At 36.7% G+C, this 19,915-nt stretch overlaps 1 protein-coding gene and 1 long non-coding RNA gene across 7 annotated transcripts; both read right to left on the reverse strand.

The window, feature by feature from the left end:
- Positions 1-1,061: 1,061 nt before the first annotated feature.
- On the reverse strand, positions 1,062-4,579 carry LOC145220071 (uncharacterized). 6 transcript variants are annotated; one of them, XR_013857983.1, is made up of 5 exons: positions 4,521-4,579; positions 4,001-4,341; positions 2,912-3,701; positions 1,631-2,432; positions 1,062-1,251 (listed from the first exon to the last, which is right to left on the reverse strand). It is a non-coding gene; the product is annotated as an uncharacterized LOC145220071 (long non-coding RNA). The 6 variants fall into 6 exon arrangements; XR_013857982.1 differs by having other exon boundaries at positions 2,912-2,975; positions 3,643-4,341; XR_013857984.1 differs by having other exon boundaries at positions 1,743-1,794; positions 1,965-2,432; positions 2,912-4,341.
- A 673-nt stretch (positions 4,580-5,252) lies between these two features.
- On the reverse strand, positions 5,253-17,732 carry LOC145220085 (type-2 angiotensin II receptor-like). The gene is made up of 11 exons (XM_080087378.1): positions 17,470-17,732; positions 16,096-16,205; positions 14,458-14,598; positions 12,946-13,052; positions 12,171-12,249; positions 10,948-11,059; positions 10,257-10,365; positions 9,541-9,659; positions 8,989-9,072; positions 8,190-8,258; positions 5,253-7,914 (listed from the first exon to the last, which is right to left on the reverse strand). The coding sequence occupies exons 1-11, from the start codon at positions 17,656-17,658 to the stop codon at positions 7,819-7,821; spliced, it is 1,215 nt and encodes a 404-aa protein (XP_079943504.1). The 5' UTR covers positions 17,659-17,732; the 3' UTR covers positions 5,253-7,818.
- Positions 17,733-19,915: the final 2,183 nt, after the last annotated feature.

Here is a 19,915-nt window from a genome sequence, read left to right on the forward strand (position 1 = left end):
CCCTCGACCAATCAGAGCTCTTGTCTTGAAAACGTCACATGGGCGATCTTAAACCAACCAATAGCAAGCGTTATTGCACCAATTAGTAAGTTGTGTTTGGGAGTAGGTTAATTGAATGCTAGAGGCCAAGAGTTAGAACGCTCATTGGTCAAAGAGGCATCACGTGACACCGTTTTTTTAACGTGCCAAACATCAAAAGGGAGACAAGATGAAAGTATGGTACGCAGCCAAAATCATCTAAGCGCACGGTACGATATTGAAATTGTCCGAAACTTGCATTTAAAGCTGTTTATCATATGATCTTATTGCAGTGTCATTGCACTAATCCAGGAGTCAAAAACGTTGATGGCGTCACTGCCTTGTATTTTGTGGTTACGTGGGTGATCGCTGTGTAAAAAGATGCCCTTAACGATAAAGCATAACCGCCGTATACCAGCAACGGTTTCTACTCTTAGGCTATATTTAGAGCTATGCGTTAAAGAGTAGTTAATAGACAATATCTGTGTTTAGTAGCAAATGTCAATTAGTGGGGTAAAAAATGTAAATATGCCCCAATAAAAATATGCAACAAATGTGTTATGGTACTAAAATTTCGTGTTTTTTTTCCTTTTTTTCGGCGCTTTAAACTATCGGTAGAAATTAATTCGATGTGTTGTTTTTCTATTGAATCAGTGTTTACCAAATTATACCCCAACCACATAACGCCTTGTATTGGCCATGTACTATGAATTCTGGCATTGGTAGTAGCATTATCACTTCCAAGCTTATTTTATCACATATTACAAGATCGACGCTGTTTTAATGGACATAAATATACTAAAATATGCAAAATTATAACTTTGCGCAATATTAGTTTACGGTTTGTAAATAATAAAAAGGCTCTTCGGGACTTATATTTTCACATGCGATATCATACGGTATACCAAGCTGCTGTTAAAACCACGCCAGCAAGACTTAAATCTAGACGTGCAACAAAAATATATCATTATTGTAACAATAAGTTTTATAATTCCCTTTCAAGAGAGTATGGTTTAAAGGTCCTTTCATCTTCACAAGTCAGCTCAATGCAGTATTTCATTTATTGACAAATAACAATATACGAAAAAAACAAAATGGTAATCGAGATAATGATAAACTAGCAAGTGGTTGCCTTTAAAGTAACATGGATGGTGTCTCCATTTTCAGTTTACACGACAAGTGTTCCAGTAAAAGAACCAATGTTCGTTGGTTTTAACGAGATAGGAAGACGATCTGCAAAGCAAGAAAACATTAGTCAAAAAGGCACCAGGTTCACTTTGTTGCCTTCTATATCTATATCGAAATGTGATTGTGACCAAAATTTGAAACAAAATCAAGCAATACAATGTAGCAAATATAACCGCAGCATATTTTTAACCTCAAATGGTAAGTTATCAAAGAAAGCTAGGCCTGTTCGATATTATATTGATCTAAGCTGAGCTGTTGCTTGCTAAATACTTCAAATTATTGAACAATACAAAATCAACAACTTATTGAACCATATTTGCCCTTCTAATTATCTTTACAATTAACCATCCTACTATGCTGTTTATATTCCACGAGTTGTCCAACGTACGAAAAACAATTCATGGAGTTATATCAATATACCTACGCCTATTAGAATTGTTTTACGTTTCGTTTACAATAAGTTTGACGTGGATAAAGTTTTTGAAGGCAAATTGCGGAAATTCGTCTTAAAAATTGATTAGCTTTAATTTAAAGACCTTGCTCTTTGATTTCAGCTCAAACTCTGACCTTAGTCGTTCTCGAAGTGTTCTGTAAAAGAAAGCAGCTGAGCAAAAACTCTCAGGAAAATTAATGTAAATTTACACCACAACGTTAAATTAAAATGAGAAAACAGAATAAGGGCACTTTATGCTGTCTTAAATGCTGTACCCCAATTTAGATGTAATGTATCACCAAAAATATAATACGAAAAAATTAACTTTGCTTGTTACTGGTTTCCAACCATCCCAAATTTTTCTTCAGGTGGCAATCAAACTGAACAGAGGCAGCATCAATAAATTATCTAAAATCAAAAGATCAAGCAGCAGTTTCATGTATTTAAAAACTTCTGGAAGCTTGAATGCATTTTACAAACTGCACGTTTCTGTCTTGCGAAACTAAAATATTGAAGCAAAATTCAATTTCCTGTGGGTAACTGAGGGATTATTTCAAATTAGCATAAGGGCTAAATGTCCATGGTCTCCTACTGATGCCCCAAGTTTAAGAAACTTGAATTCATTTTAAAAATTACACCTCGGTTAAAATGCAGAACAAAACCTCCTCCTACATAGCTGGCAATAAGTTAACGTAGAACAATAGCATTACATGCATACACTTATCTTGCTCTCTGTGTAACACCACATCCTTCGACAAAAGTCACCAAATGCTGATGCCAGTAGTGGTTTAAACTAAAGAGTCAAAACATATTGAAAAATAATTGTTAAATAATTTAACTATAAACTGTAGGACTATAGATTTAGATGCCCGTTTTTGCTTCGAAAAATTAAAATATGTTAGAAAAATTAAATTTTGGTTGCGTTACTATATGGGAAAATTTCAACTTATTTCGGTTCTTAACGGCCACTACCGACCCCTCAATGGGTTGAAATTGCGTTCGAAAAAATGACATTCAAACTTGATTTTGCGTGGATTACTGTCGGAACATTCGAATTTTAATTAGGTTTTAGACGCGAATGGCTTCCTACTGACCCCCAACCGGTTGAAATTGCGTTTTGAAAAATAGAATATGAGGAGAAAGCGGGAACTAATAGAAATCGGCAAAATGCATTATTCCATTAAACATTATTCCAACTTGAAAATGTATCTTTAATTTAAACCCTAAAATTACTACATTTAAATGTTATGTAAAAGCTTCATAATAACTTGCCCGCATTCCGTAAGCTTCCCAATTACAATGCTTTGTCATCAAATGTGTTTGTCATCTCGTGGACCTGCAACAAACAAATCAAAAATCATGGGTTTATTTGTTTGTTGTGTTTAACAAACTATGTTAAAGGGTGTGGCCTGGTTAGCATCCCCTATAACGTTTTTTTTGCATGTTTATAATAAAAAATTAAAACAACTGATACAATTTTAACGAAATTGACTTTAACAAAGCTTAATTTCAACCAGGTTTAACGACCTACTTACTTTAATGCTAAAAAACTTTCCTAAGGAGTTCTTAATATGCGTGCATTTCTACTGATGGATTCAACGCATATTAACTTTACAAAGACTTAAACGCACTACCCACTACGTTGTTTTTAATGCTATTGAATTTAAATGTTTGAATCCCGTTGTCTTCAAGCATAAGTTACACAATTAAACGGGATATCAATCAAAATGTTAGCTGTCAAAAAGTCACTCGGAAGTCTGGCGCAAAAGTTGAATCACCCAGGTGCGATGTGATCACCCTAATGCTTAACCGGTTTACGTTACGTCAAAGCTATATTTCACCGATTTAATATTTAATAAGTTATATCCAATTAAAATTACCCTGGGCATTGCCGAAAACATAAAGTACCATATAAAATACTGCATTATAAGTAAAATTCATTCTGTTGCCTATTGTGTACGCTTGGAAAAAATTAGGCCTTAACAAAACTAATATCACTTAACTGAAGATGTTGTTTTCATCGTTGCTTCGCCTTCACCGACACTTTGCTTCCGATTATTCTCTGCAAAACAAAGCAAAAGAAGTGCCCGAAATTCACAGACAATTTTAAACTACAATAAAAAAGTTTTAATTACATCAACATGTGGATACGGTATTAGTGCACTTCATACAGTCCGCACATGCTGACCATACTATACACTATACAATTCACACTACAACTGGAATGCTATGCTACATAATGACCGACTATGTCTGCTTGGAACCAAAGGTTGTCAAATATGCAGCAAGTAGTTACACCTACACCTACTGGGATAGCGACTTAGATTAACAAAAATAATATTACTTAACCGAAGATGTTACTTTTATTGTTGCTTCACCGTCGTGGACACTTTGCTTCCGATAGTTTCCTGGAAAACAAAGCAAAAGGAGTACCCGAAATTCACAGACAATTTAAATTACAATAAAAGAGTTTTGATTTCATCAACATGCGCAGACCTCATAAGTGCACTTTATACAGTCCCCACATGCTGACCCAACTATACACTATACAATTCACACTTACTTATACATTCATTATATATAACTGTTACTTGCCAATTTAAAGTTCCGTGTTGACTGTTGCAAGACATGTCAGGATGTTTATCTGTCGCTTGGAAGCTATGCTTTTCCGTTGTGTCATTAAAGAGCAGCCATTGGATAACCTGAAACAAAATAAACCAGCAACAGAAACGTGTATTTAAAAACTAACCTCAATATATAAACTTGCAAACTATATATTTCGGTATCAGTGCAAGAAGTTGCCCAGTGTGCACCCAAGTTTACTTCTACACAGACACCGAACAAGTAGATTTAGATGTATCAAGTCAAACAAGCAAATTACCTGCATCATTTCCAATTTGGCAGACTCCCGTCGACACAGCCACCTTCACCACGAGAGCGAAAGAAAGAATGACCGACCGCACGCGTCCGAGGTGTAACGGTTCATTTTTTTCTTTTTCTTTCGACTAATCAAAGCGCTTGCTCCTGAAACGTTTAATTAGTTTTCAAGAGGCACAAAGCGCTCTGCCCCAAAGCAAAAAATGCGAAAATAAGACGTTGCTATTTTGTGACTTAGTTCTTATTTGTTGTACCGCGTTTGTTCTATCTTTTGATTATTACAAGTATTACCTGGTTCAATATGCCCGAAAAGAGCAAAAATTATGTTTTATTAGTTTTTAATGGGGTTTTTAAACTGTTCAAAATATTTAGAAACTATAAAGAAATGTTTTACAACGTCGTACTTTTAGTGCTATCACGTTCAATAAACCAATGGCCTTGAGAAATACATAATCTTAGCTAACAACAATAAATTTTGTGCACTGTTCTTGCTTGTTTATCATTATTTTACTGATATTGTCAACAGTTTTGTCGAAAAGTTTGAATATTAAATTAAATACCGTTTTATGCGCTTTTAACGGCAATTTTGTTCGTAGTTAACGATTTTGCATGTTAGGCCCCAAGTGTATTTAATATGGTTATCAATAGGACGCACTATTTAAAATAAAAACTATGGACATCACTATATTAACCTAATGCTGCGTTGAAGAGTAACTTACAAAAGAAAAGAAAAGTGTAAATTTCATGCTAAGCTGTCTTGGTGTGTGGCTTACGCTTAAAATAAAAACTTGCAAATCATTCACTCAGCAAATACGCAGTGGGTTGTGTAGAAAATAACACAGTGTGTTGAAAAACGATGTCGTGGATTGAAACACAGTGCACTACAGTAACACAAAAAAGAAAACGAGAAACTTGGAATCATATCTCAGCATGTACAAATCACTTTGGTGAATGCAAGAAAATATAACAATATAATAGTTTGGTTGTTTTATGCCAAATGGCGAATTACAGAGCATCAAAGCGTTACTATGATTCATAACCTTTCGGTGTGTAATGTTTAACAGCCATGGGAAGATGATTTGATATGAAAACACAGTACACGCGCTTGTCAAATAACTTCATAATGATTAGACTGACCAACGTTACAGAATACTAGTGCGTCGAAGCAGTGTATGGTTGGAGCCCAAAGTGTGGTACGCGAAGGCCTTAGGTCAGGGGTTCTTAACCTGGGGTGCACGCACCTCCAAGGGGTGCGAGAACTGTTCCTAGGGGGTGCGGGGATGCTGACCCATTAAGGTTGCTTAGGTCTATTCTATTTAAGCAATTACAGAAGGGGGAGCGAAAATTGGTTAGTGATTTGTAAGGGGGTGCGAAAATTGGTTTGTGATTTGAAAGGGGTGCAGCAAGGAAAAAAGGTTAAAAACCAGTGCCTTAGGTAATACTCAGGCATAAATTATAGACAGGAGTTCATTCAGAATGATTACATTTGCAAAAACTTTCGGATGATACAATGCGCTTTACTTTGTCCATTAAGTGACCGTTTCGTTTCACACATTAAGACGCAACAAAATATGATGATAGATGTTTTATCAGAGCCTAAAATGGCTTTAGGTTGTAATTTAACTTTTATGTTGCATACCCTATAGAGCCGGGGTCGACAACCTTTTTGCACTGCGGGCCGATTTTAAAATTGAAATTTTTTCGCGGACCGATCTTTAAAAAATTCTAAATATATAGCAATAAAAACGCTTAAATTACTCTATCATCCCCGGGTTACGTGGGCAAATCGTTTTATAGCATTTAACCTGGAAAATTATACGGCCCGGTAACGAACTCCCCGCGGACCGGTTCCGGGCCGCGGACCGGCGGTTGCCGACCACTGCTATAGAGCATAGATCAGTGGTTCCCAAACTTTGGGCCATGGGCCAGTACTAGGCCACCAAGACATTTTTAATGGGCCACAGAGCCATTGAAACAGATTGTACTGTTTTTGTTATACTGCGCTTTGTTTTGAAAAACCTAATATTTGCAAAACAATAATTATTTAGCAAAAGTTACATAAGGTTTGGATTTACATCTTGAAACGATCATGTACCTTTAAATTTTTTTACAAAAAATTACAGCATGTGGTGAGCCACGAATCGCTATTAAATAGACATTTGGGCCACAGACCAAAAAAGTCTGGGAACCCCTGATATGGATAGTACGCAAGCCTTTCATAAACTTTTAGGCAAAGCATTATGTAATACTGTGACATGCTTACTTTTTTGCGTAAGCGACGAATATATGTTTTAGCACATAGGCGTTACGCAAACATTATACAAAACTTCCCAGTAGGAGGCGAGTACAAAATCTTATGGAATCGCTGTAGCACATAAAACAAAATAATGGCATCAGCTAACGCAGTATGGATCAGACCGGTATTCATGAAATAATTTGGACTTATTTACAATCGATGATAAGGTCTGCAATAATTGTATGCAAAATATTTTAACCAATTCATGTGCAATAAAACGGGCCCGCTTTTAACCCCGCTTTCGGGCGTTCTATACAGTACAATGCTAAAGTTGCAATGATAGTTTACAAGGAATGGGAGCATTTTGCCTTGTATGTGTTTGCAACACAAAACACGATGTCATCTGTGATATTACAGTTTGAACGTTTGGGGAAAAAATCGATTTATCTAAATAACGAGTGCATTTTGAGTCGCTAGCCAATTGTGAAAGAAGTCGATTTGAACCAGTTTTCGCCACCGTCGTGGTAATTTTAAGTGGTATAGAAAATGTTTGCGAGATTTAGCGCACAGTGTGTAACTATGTTAGTTTTTACGTAAGATAAAACATTTCGATGGAATTTCAAAATTGAGCAATATCTTGAACTAACACAAAATGATCATGACGGGAGAAACTATATTTTTCATTTTCCGAAATTTGGTTGTGCATTTAGCCAGAGATGTGACATTTGTTACAGGATTGTCCCCCGCGAACAGGCATTATATACTGACGATTACTGAAGTGTGTGTGTAATTTCCTGTAAGAATAATTGACGAAGCAACAGTGCTATGGTTTAAGACTATTGGTTGTCTAAATCTGATTGGGAAGCACTGCTACTTCGTCCATTATTCTCATAACCATAGACGTACCATAAAAATACGCCTAACCGATTTTTACGAAGTACGGTGTTTTGCAGCAAGCATAGCTACCATCTGGTCAACGCTGTAAATAAGCAGAATACTAAAAACAACTCAATACCATTGTACAATAAAACTTGGTTGATTTTAAGCAAAGCCCTTCATGTAGCCTTTATACTGTTGATACTCTGGGCAGCACGCATTCATCTTCCTTGTTGTTCCCGTCTATCTCAGAACGGGATAATTTAACTTCCAATGCCAGCGGGAACTAATAACAGTGTACACAAAAAATATTTGGTAATTTTGTAGAAAAAAATACATTTTGTCGTTGTAAAATTAAAAAACCAGCGCAATTGTGCTGCTACGAAAGGTTTTGGCTGAAACTATATAAATATAAAAAACATTAAAAGTTGACAGCTTAAGTTTGGCAATAGAGGAATAAATACACAAAGAAAATGTAGAGTCTTACACAATTCGTTATAATTACGTTGAAAATTTTAAACATTACATGTTGGTCAAAAGGCTAAAGTTTCGATTTTCTACCTGAGTTTCTGGTACACATAATTGCGTTTGCTTGAAGTGGGTCCTATATTTCCTTAAAGTTGACAGTTTCTGAAACAAAAGAATTCTCTTTATGTTCCCTCCGTCGACAGTTAAAAATACAGTGAGTTGCTATACTTGTGTTTGCACTTTATGTCATTACCCTGATTAAGGTGTTTCGTATGGGACATCGAAATGTTGGCATATTAAAATAAAAAACTGCCGGAAGAGCTGAAATTTTGTTGATACAGTGAGTTACTGTTCATTTCGCCGGGCTGTTTCTTATTTCAACATTGGGTCAACGAAAAAAGTGTTATCAAAATTCTATAGTGATTTTCTTACACGTATTGCAAAGGCGCTACCACCTCTCCATATTCAGGTAAAAACTTTTCAGTGGCTTTTTACAAAAAAATATTTTTTTTCTGGAAGAATCGTTTTTATCTCAATTACAAACTTAAAACCAGTTTTAGACGATCGTGAACCTAAATTGCGGACCTGATTTGTCGAAAACTATTAGCAGAGTTTCTCAATCTCTGTTTTGGCGCCAACTTCTGAGCTTTTTATATAACTAGGTCGGCAATTTGGTCATAATATTTACGTAGGTTGACCACTAACATTATTTAGGCGAAAGTATGACTCAAACAATAGTTGTTAAACATTTTGTTGCTGCATCGTGATGAACTAAACGTTTTTAGTTGATCGTCGTAACACTGTCCAGCGGAACAAAGTTTGAAAATCACTGAACGGTTTACAACCCGTCTGAAAACGTGCAAACACAGTTTCGTCAAGGAAATTTGCCTACCGTGGATTGTGTAATTCGTCTCTGTACTTGTGGTGTGTATGTAGTGCGACCGCACGGCAAACAATTGTTGGTGATCTCGACAAACTGAAAAGAACGACTCTTAATTTCGAGTGACTATACAAGATATAAAACAAAACAAAAATAACAAAAGAAAAAACAAGGTTTCGTACAAAAATAAACGGCAAACAGCTTAGGTACAAGGTATACATTTTTTTTAAATGTATTTACTACATACAAGCTTGATGGCAGTTACGTTTTGAGTCAAGCTACTTTTTAAGTCACTGTATGTCAGAAACATAGTTTTTTGCTACAAACAGGTACATGAAAGCTCACTAAACAGAAACTGTCTATAAAGAGCTGCTTAAATGAAACGAAGTTATAAGTTATAATTTTGTAAAATTGAAACAAAGTAGATATCTTTGTAAAACTTCTGGACTTGCGTACAATTTTTAATGCATTTTGGTCACGTATTGTCCAAATTAGATTTGCTATGGTTTAGCAAAAAGTTACAGAAATGTCAAGATGTCTAAATTGTGTTTGTAATACGCTTACCTTATGTCGCACGTCTTCTCGCATGAAAGCATAGAGAAAAGGATTGAAGCAGCTGTGGGCCCAGGCCAGGGTGTTGGCAAACAAGTGAATGTAATATTGTAAATCAGAACCAGGAAGATCTGAAAAATCACACTCACTTTATTTCTTTGCTGCTGCACGAAGCATAAGAACTTTGCCAGCGTTAGACCTAATCTACCAACCCTCAACCGCTATATAAATTTGCGTTCAGTTGTTCAGTCTTCAACATACAATTGCTGAACCGTTACTTCGGCTCTGTAGATGAAAACACTATAAGCAGTGGGGGGATTCAAATTTTTGATCAGCCAGTTCTATCACAAAAGTCATATTTTTCAGTCGGTTCTGTTACAAAAAGTTCATTGACAGTAACCAGCAATGCTAACCGGTTTGCTGATCTCATAAAATTTGGTGATCCGGTTCTATAGAACTAGTGCGAACCGGCTGAACCCCAACACTGACTATAAGCCTTTAGAAACATTGCGCGTGATGCCTCGACAAAAACACGCAATTTTAAACAAAAACATTTCAAATTTATGTTCAACGTTTTAACAGAATTTAAAACAATGACATTATGGTTTCGATCCAACGTTGTAGAGAGACAGAATAGTTCCTTTAATTGCTGTTATGTTGGGATCAAATAATTTAAATGGCCACAATTTAGTTTGCATTAGACCTAAAAAATGTCGCCGGACACTTACCTATGATCTCGAGTCCTTGGGCGACGTAAATGAAATTGGAAATCTGATTTGGCATCCAGCATATTATAAACACTACGATCACCACCAATACCGTCAGAGTGACACGGTCCTAAAATTGATAACTCACAATTAAGCACGGTAAATTTAATTTTGCTAGGGTATAAATTTACCATAGCTTATGATGTTTCGTTCACCGTTACGATGATTTTATGTAATAATAACTGTAAAAAGTTTAATGTAGTAATAACATATCTTTGAAAAGTGATTTTTTATACTTATACATTAAATCTCAGGTAAACCGGATTCGGTTAATCCGGATCTCCTCCTAATTCGGACAAAACTTGAGATACAAATGATTTGTAATGTGGTAAGGCTTTAACTAATCGACATCGGTTAATCCGGATCTTCGTCTAATCCGGACAAACGTTTTGGTCCAAACGGGTGTGAATTAACCGTTGTTTACTGTAAAGATAACTGTAAAAATGAGTTTTGTTGATAGGACGTTGTGATACACGTTCCTAACATATCTTTGACAAGTGATTATTTTAGGCTATATGCCGGAACACAAACTGTTGGATCATGGTAATTTTCACAAAGCCATGTTTTGGACATTACAAAAAGTTTGGGATGTGTGATGTCCCGTGCCAGTGAGGTAAAACATTGCTAAACTTTTTATTTTGTAACATTGTACCTGTTTCTTTCTTAGAAGTTTTTTCTTCGATCTTCTGCCGCGCAGATACATAAAAATGACGATGTAGCAAATTACAGTGATAGACAACGGGACACCGAACCCAACAATGAATCTAAAAAATAGCTACGTTTTAATTAACCGGTATAAATTGTAAGTTGCTAAACAGGATTAAGCATAGGAAACAATGCAGCTTAAAATTGCATTTTGCCCAATTCTTAACACAACACTTTCAGTGACAGAATAAAAAACACAAAAAAATGACCATCACTAAATTGTTAGCATTAAAGGGTTCAAAGTTTATATGCGTTAAAAGCCGTATTTGAAATAGACAAGCTGGGTATTAGACCAAATGTAGATATTATTTACTTAAACAAACGTTTTTGTCCTTAAGGTGGGCAATATTTAGCCGACTGCTGATCTCCAGTCCACACACATCAACGAGTTGTACATTTGCACTACCTTTACCAGTCATCGTGATAAACTCATTTGTGGCAATAAAGATAGAGGCGAGAGCCTTTATGTTGTACGGTTTATTCACAGACCAATGTTAATATAATATAATACATACAAGTGATGTCAAAACCCCACATTTTATGAGTGTTTTATCTCCGTATTCTATTTAAATAAGGACCTGAATATGTCAATTAGGGAATATATATATATTACACGATATTCATCGACTGATTCCGTCAGAGATGTAATCGGGTCGGCCTTTTTGGGCCAGGTTCGGGCTTATTTATTTTTTGTTTTTTTTTCTTGAAGCGGGTATTTTTTCGAATAAATCTAACTAGCCAAGCAACCAGTTGCTGGACCTGACCTAATGTCAAACAGCCCTAAAACCAGTGGTGGAATTCAGCCGGTTCACACCGGTTCTGTAGAACCGTCTCACAAAACTTTATGAGATCAGCGAACCGGTTAGCATTACTGGTTACTGTCAATGGACTTTTTGTCACAGAACCGGCTGAAAAATATGACATTTGTGATAGAAGCGGCTGACTAAAAAATTGAATCCCACCACTGCCTAAAACATATTGGTTAAGACCAATTGTCTCCTGTCTTTGTTGTTTTGGTCTTTCCTGGCGCTTTAAATTGAATGTATAGGCCTGTCAATCAAACTTTCGGGCCTAAACGGGCTTCACAAAAACGATTCGGGTTCGGGCCAATTTCAGGCACGTTAAAACTCTGGATTCCGTAACTATGAAATGTTTTTAATTCGTAGTTACCTCAGGATGAAGTGAATGCAGTACCATGCTTTGTGTGACACCAAGCTTTCGTCGAAATACCATCGGCAGTGAGTGTGACCTGTAAAGCATTTTAAACAAACATTAACGACCACAAAACAGGATGAGTATGACGTCATTGTCACCACGTTGCAGTCACGGTGTCGCATTAAATGTCACTCGGTTCTCGGTTATTCGATTTAGGATTTTTGGTTTAACGATATTGGTGAGGCCCCCATTATGTTAAATTATATTTATTTTGCTTGGTGTATAAAAAACATAACACTGCAATAGCTGCGCCATGTTAAAGCACAACGAAGTGGAGGGCACGACATGCGCTGCAGATACATTGTTGTTGTTTTTCAGGCTTACTTTTTGTAACTTATTGTAACGCTTCGCTTCACACATTTGTAGTATGTTTCATGCAAAAAAAAAAAACGATTGACTATAATTTATTCGAAGGTAAGCTTTTTCATTGTTTTTACTTATCAGGGCTTAGCGAAACAGAAATTGGCTTTTGTGTTTAGTATTGGGGTCAAGTTCGTTATGGCTACACGCAGGAATGTACCTGCTTTGCTTTTGACATTTAAACCAACTGGTACAATAGGCCAGTGTTACATCATTTTAAAAAAATAGTAATTTGGCACCATTTTTTGACAACATAATCGTTGTAAATGCCATTTTCTATCACTTTTTTAAAGGAGTAAAATGCACGCGGCGTTAAAAGGTTCTTTGGATTAACTATAGTTGAGGGCCCAGAGGCTGTAACCAAGTTTACCTGTAGCGTGATCTATTTCAGTATCCCGAAAATACAGTGCGACCAGACTGGTAACTGTTGAAGCCATCCATAGGAGAAGGATAACAACAATCGCTTTCTTTGTCGTTCTAAAATTAAAAACACGCATAAAGTCTTTTTTAGTTCGATTTTTTCCGATCAAAATACGTAAACTAAGTTAGCTATTTATAGGCAAACCAGTGCCAATAAAACTAAATGGTGTTGTAGCAAACAATGAAAAAAACGGTTTGAATTCATGTTTTTTTAACTTTCAAACGCAAGCAGCGTTGAGATGAACATAAATTTGTAACTGGGATCAGCCATGAAGCATTAATGTAGACCAGCGATCACGACAGTCTTATATAAATCATAGTAAGTCAGGCCAATACCAGTCACCAAGCATTCTATAGAAAGGCTGCATGTTTCCATCCTGAGCCTTATGAAACGTGGGAATGCTTGGTGACCGGATTGTTCGGTAAAACACCTTCAATAGACCTGGTATACTATGATTTATATATATATATATTGCAGTTAAAACAAAACAAAAATCAAGATTTTCAATGAAGCAGGTATAGCATATGCATTCATACGTTACTTTTGATATCTAACTTATAAAAAAATGATTGTGTCGTGATCGTTGATCTGCATTACCGCTTCAAGGCTGATCGCAGTTGTGAAAGTATATTCATTTAAAGCCCTGTCAATTAATTGCTGGTTTTCGTGAGCCACTGGCGTTTAGCGCCATCTGGTCAAAAACTGTTTCGCTAAAAATACTACACAACTACCTACGTGTATGTGTCATTGAACACCTGTCAAGCAAGCCAATTATAATGTCCTGAGGGGATAAAGGTACAGTGGTCACATTTTTTTAATGTGTGAAAAACATCTGGACACGAATCATGGGGAAAAATCGAAGGATAACAATTGTCAGGAAATTGTAATAGATTCTTTGACAATTTTATTTTGTTGGACACATATTGCATGGATATTGAAATGCCCTTCGGTAACTTTTCTCTTACTGAGGTAAACACATGCACATGTCCCGGGATCAGGCCTGAAGCGTTCATGTAGACCAGCGTTCACGACACACTCATTTTTTTATCAGTTAAATATCAAAAGTAACGTATGACTGCATATGCTATACCTACTTAATTGCAAATCTAAATGATTGTTTTAACTGCAATATGCCACACACTTTAATGACATTTACACTAAACATTTTAAATAACCCCTAAATATTTTAATGTAAGAAAAGCGACATTGCTCCAACCAAGTGGAATTCGATAGATAGAACTATATTGACATGACCTGTGAAGTTGATAAAATGCCCTATTTTTAATGATATTGTAATGGTTTAGCTTCTACTATGTATAATATTTAGAAGCAATGAAAATGTTTTAAGATGTTAAGGGGGAATTTGTCGAAAAAGGTTGCGAACCACTGACTGATACACATTTCACATTAGGCGTTGCCAGCCCACCTGGAATATAAATGAAACAAACAAACAGTAGCTACCTTCGATGGTTGTATCTCTTGTAAAATACTACAACGCCCAAACGGTCGACTGCCATCATCGAGAGAAAGAACACGCTCCCGTATGCAGAGAACAGGGTCAGTGTGCTTGTCAGCTTGCAAAAGGTGCGACCAAAAACCCAACTGGATAAAACCGGAGAGATAAAATTAAAACCGCACAAATTAGATTAAAAACGGTTTTGTTTCTGAGGTTTAACGCGGGCTGGGTTCGGGTTCGGGCTTGGCTTTGGGATTCTTAAAAACACGGGTTTGTTCGGGCCTGACTTTGTAGCCAGTTGCTGGACCTAGCCTAATTTCAAACAGCCCTAAAACGCCTTGTTTAAGACCAATTGTCTATTGTGTTGGTTGTTTAGATCTTTTTTAAAGCTTTAATGCAGGGGTGGGGAACCCACTCAGTACTGCGGGCCGCATGAATTGCACAACATTTTCGGGCGGGCCAAATATTTTTTTATGTTCAAATTCCGTGTAATGTTCGAATTCCGTGTAATAATACCCTAAGCACAAAAGTGATTTTACATTTCATCGCTCCAGATTGGATTTTTTCTTTGCTGTTGCTTGTTTGCAACAAACAAGGCATACAGGTTCATCACTTAATTCGACTAAAATCTGTCCATTCGTTCTGGAACACCCTAGCTCCATTTAAAACTAACACCACATGGCAAATGATTTGTTACTGGAAGAAGAGACAATCGAGTGACTGTTACGTCACAAATACAGCAAGTGGTTGAATGTGTGGCAGTTTTAATCAGGGAGTCGAACCGCTTGTCATACGGGTTTAGGTTCGGTTCGGGTTCACATCGTTTTGTTTTTGAGGGTTCGGGTTCGGTTCAGGTTTTTAAAAACGTATATTTTCGGGTTCGGGATTTGTTCCGGTTAGGGCAAATTATCCGGTCCGAACCGGTTTGCGGTTTTTGAACCGGTTCAAATTTTCATTCGTTTCAATTTATTTCTACCTATCATCTTCCTGGCCTTATCAAATCCCAAAAGATTTTTGACCGTGCACCGTTATTTTTGACACGCCCTATAAGTGTTATCTCGCGTTTGCTTAAGTGCGCTGTTTTGAAAAAAAATTACAAAACATAAAACGGACTGATTTTTTTACTGGTTCAGTTCCGGTTCGGGTCCAACGCAAAACAAAATATGGGGTTCAACTCCGGTTCGGGTTTTAAGAAAATCGCAATTAGCGGTTCGGGTTCGGTTCGGGTTTAATGAATTTAACCGCTCAAACCGGTTCGTGGGTTCGGGTTCAGTTCCGGTTCGACTCCCTGGTTTTAATAAGTTTGGCGTCAAATATAGAAATGCCGAAGTCTTTTCAAGTAAATATTTGTACATAAACATTTTATTATTGTATTTTTTATGCTACGTTTTATGCTGTACTTTAACAAAATTGTGACGCGGGCCACTTTCAAAAGGCAAGCGGGCCGCAGGTTCCCCCCCACCCCTGCTTTAATGTATACGCCTGCCAAGCAAGCGTTTACCTTCGCTGCCTTTGCAAACATTGCAACTAAAAATAAAGATTTTGAAAGTAACACAATTCTTTTCACCAATAGGATCCCACTTGGGGGGTTCCAAATACCCAATTACTTAAACATGTTCTTTTTTTAGCGTAAAATAACTTACTTGCCCCCCATTAGATATTCCGTCGCCCAAAAAGGCAAAGTTCCCAGGAATATCAAATCAGCAATTGCAAGGTTGACTACGAAAAGATCAGCAATCTTTTTTGATGACCTCTGAAAACACAGAAAGTTTTAATTTTAGAAACACGAAAAATCCAAAGCAAATACCTAAAAGGGATTTGAATTTATCAAGTTTTCTCTTTTAGGCACAGTTTAAAAACGTCACAATGAAAGTGGGATCTGGTGCTTTGGTAAGAAAAGTGAAACTCTCGTGTTTAAATGGGCCTTTTTCGCTGACTGGAACTTAGTTAGTGACGTCTGTTGCATTTTAGGGTGACTCGTGTCGTATTTTGGCAAAGGTGAGGTGGAAAATCAATTAATTAGGTTTATAACGAGTAGCGCGTTGCAGGTGCCAGCTGTGGCTAGTACAGGGTCAACAAGTGCAAAGCAAAAAATATTTTAGTACGTTGGATAGAAGGGATTCTGCCGAACATGTTTTGCTACGTATCGAATTTATTTTTTTGCTGCCTAAAATACGATGCGCATCTAATATTCTATTTCACTTGTCAGTTCTAAAAGCATTGCAATCCTCGAAAACAGTGAATTTAATCTCGTAAACATATTGTTTGCATAAACTGACAGCGTCAATTTGCGTCCTTTTATCGAGTTATCAAAGACTAACATCCGCTTACGTTTACCCACTGTAAAGAATTAGTACATTTTATATCTAGTCAACATTCTAAAAAGTTCTAAGTCAACATCAAAACAGGCTTTTATATTAGTCATAATTATTATCGAATTTAACCAGAGAACCAAACAGCAATAAAAGCCTAAAAATCTGACATTACCAACATCAACAAATGAGTCGCCGTCACTTCTGTCTGAAAGGGTAAAGATTAAAGTTCGTTACTGGCCTTACTAATGTACAGTGAATCAGCTTAAAAGGCTTTTTAAAAATAATTGACTCGAAACAACCCTACGGCGGGATACAAATTTTTGTCGTTGGAGCACCTATGTTTTACCATAATAGTGTTTTATATTAGTCATGGCGATAACGATACCGTCTCCAATCAGGAACCCAAACGGCATTGTGGGTACATATGTCTAAGATGAAGTCAGACGTAGAAGTCGTATACGAAACTGAAACAAGTAAAATAAATACTTAAACAGACCACCGCTTGCTTCGCACCTTTTTCATTAATCTTTTACGTGACTCAGGTGGTTATAAACGGGTGTGACTGATGTGGCCTTCATATCACTGATGACAGCATAGTTATTTGCCAAAACGTTTGAGCAATAAAGCATCGCTTTTTACGTCTATTTGGGCCCTTATAATTTTATCGTTAAACTAATGAAAAAAACAACCTACACGACTTACCATGCGATACATAACATACACCACTAGGCCGTTGCCCAAAAAGCCAATGACAAAAACAGTATAGAAGATAATTGGTAGGATGATGCTAGTCAAGGTGGAGCTTGGGAAATCAGTGAGCGTCGTGTTGCCATGAGAATGGCCTTCATAGTCGTTTTCAGGGTTGGCAGTGGTGGACATGATTTCTTGCATTGTAGCTGTTTTTTTTTGTTGTTGTTGCACAAGGAAGGCTGTTCTATGGTCTTTGGAAAGTCTATTATCAGAGTTTAACCTTCAATAATAAATAACAACATTTTACATCGTAGTAACTGTAGTTTAGCACAGAACTTATTTTTCATTTTTTGTCCCAAACGTATTGATATACATCATTATTATTTAATATGACGCTCTTAATTAAAACATTATTTCATCTATTGCATGATTTTAGTGCTATTTCATGATTTATAAAAACGCCTAAAGATGGACATGAGTGATGTCACTCGCGCACGAAAACGTAGAAATAACAACATAAGTTGCAAATGATTCCAAATCAAAATAGATACTATCAGCATGCGGTATGTTTTCCCAACAAGTAGATTTATCGTCTACTGTCTGACGAACGACCAAGACTGATCAGTTTGACATTTTTTTGCAAATTGCCCTTAATGGCCAACTAGTATAATTTCACTTTTGCGCGCAGTTCTAAGAATGTTGACGTCTAAAACTCTACAACTGCTAAGCCAAGAGTAACAACTAAACACACGTCAAAAAAAATCTGCCAAACTTGTTTTCAAAAAATACACTATTTTTTATTTCATTTTGAAGACTGAACGCTGCAACCCTAATGTAAGCGTTTGTATATTACGTCGAAACAAAATTGTTGTATGTTAGAGCAGTGGTCGGCAACCGCCGGTGCGCGAGGAGTTTGCTGCCAGGCCGTATACTTTTTTAGGTTAAATGCTTGAAAACATTTTGCCCATGTATCCCGGAGATGATAAACAAATTTAGGTGTTTTCAGTACTGAATATGTGTAGTTTTTTAAAGGCTGGTCCGCGGTAAAATTTCTGTTTCAAAAACGGTCCGCAGTACAAAAAAGGTTGCCGACCCCTGTGTTAGACAACTCAGCAAACAAATCAACAATGTGAAGCTACCTTCAATAACATTGAATACCTCTTGGATTTAACAATACACATTCACATCTGCCTAATGTATGCACCAACAGACTGACAAATACAAGGCTTGCTTGGTGCGTGGTCCTATATAGCCCTAAATCGAACACCTTTTTGCGACAAAGCGCCCCAAACAAAAAAGCGCAGGTGCCACATGCCTATTGAAGTTGAATCGAACTAACGTCCACCATAGAAACAACCCTTCAATCACAGATTTAATGAAACATACTGTTACATTACAAAATATTCGCGTTGGTCAGATCACAAATAATAACAACTCTAAACGCAATATCGTTGTCTTGTAGTGTTTTGATTCAAGTATGCATGCTTCCAAAATGACTGGTCTTTAGCAAACACGGTCGCTCTTAAAAGGCTCTTGAATTTTTTAAATCTCGTCACAAAAGATCAATTCATGGCGTTTAATTACAAAAGATTTGGTTTGGTAACGATTTCTGTAAGATTCGGATTTGCAGATTACAGATGCATAGATTACATCTTGTGCAAATATAAAACAAACAAAATGTACAGATAAAAACGGACAAGTTTCATTTGACAGTTCTATTTCAGTGCGAAACTTTTTTTTACACTAAACCTTCTTAACACATTACCTTCAAACTGCCTCAACTTTTTTATGGTGTTAACTGTCTTGAATATTTTTTTTTAGAACGAACGTGAAACTTAAACGAGCAAAAGATCTGTAAAATAGTTTTTTCGCTTGAGTCATCCAAAAAAAGATTTTCTTAATGGCCCTATAGGGTTTTATATATCTGTGCATCTTTTTTTAAGTGACTAACAAAAAATGTGTCGAAGTCATATAACTTTCCAATACACCTTTTTTGTTTTATTTTTCAGGAATTCAACCTAGAACGTCCTCAATTACGGATCCTGAAAATACTTTCATGCCTGTACATGTTTTATGAGCGCCCCACTGCCCTTGTTCAGTACACTTTGCCCTGGATAAACGCGCGCCATTCCATCTTTAAATTAATCCGCGCAAATAGCGGTTTAAGTGGTCTCATGCGACAGCTTTAAAGAAAAATCCCGGTAAGAGGCTTGGAGGTGAACAAATCCTGTCGATGCAACCGAAAATAAGGCGTGACTGGTTTCAACCTTTGGCCGCGGATATTGTCATCTTAAAAGCTTATGTTTCTGACAAGCGCTAATCACAATCAACAAATTAAGTTCCGATTTTGTGATTGGGGCTATTAATGCCCGTGTACAGCAGGGAGTTGTACTTTGTACCCAACGTTTAGAAGTCGACAAACAGATTTGGGCTTTTTCGTGCCGTAGGGTCGATCCGT

The sequence above is a fragment of the Phallusia mammillata genome, chromosome 3 (genome assembly GCF_965637545.1).
Source record: "Phallusia mammillata chromosome 3, kaPhaMamm4.hap1.1, whole genome shotgun sequence".
Classification (NCBI taxonomy): domain Eukaryota; kingdom Metazoa; phylum Chordata; class Ascidiacea; order Phlebobranchia; family Ascidiidae; genus Phallusia; species Phallusia mammillata.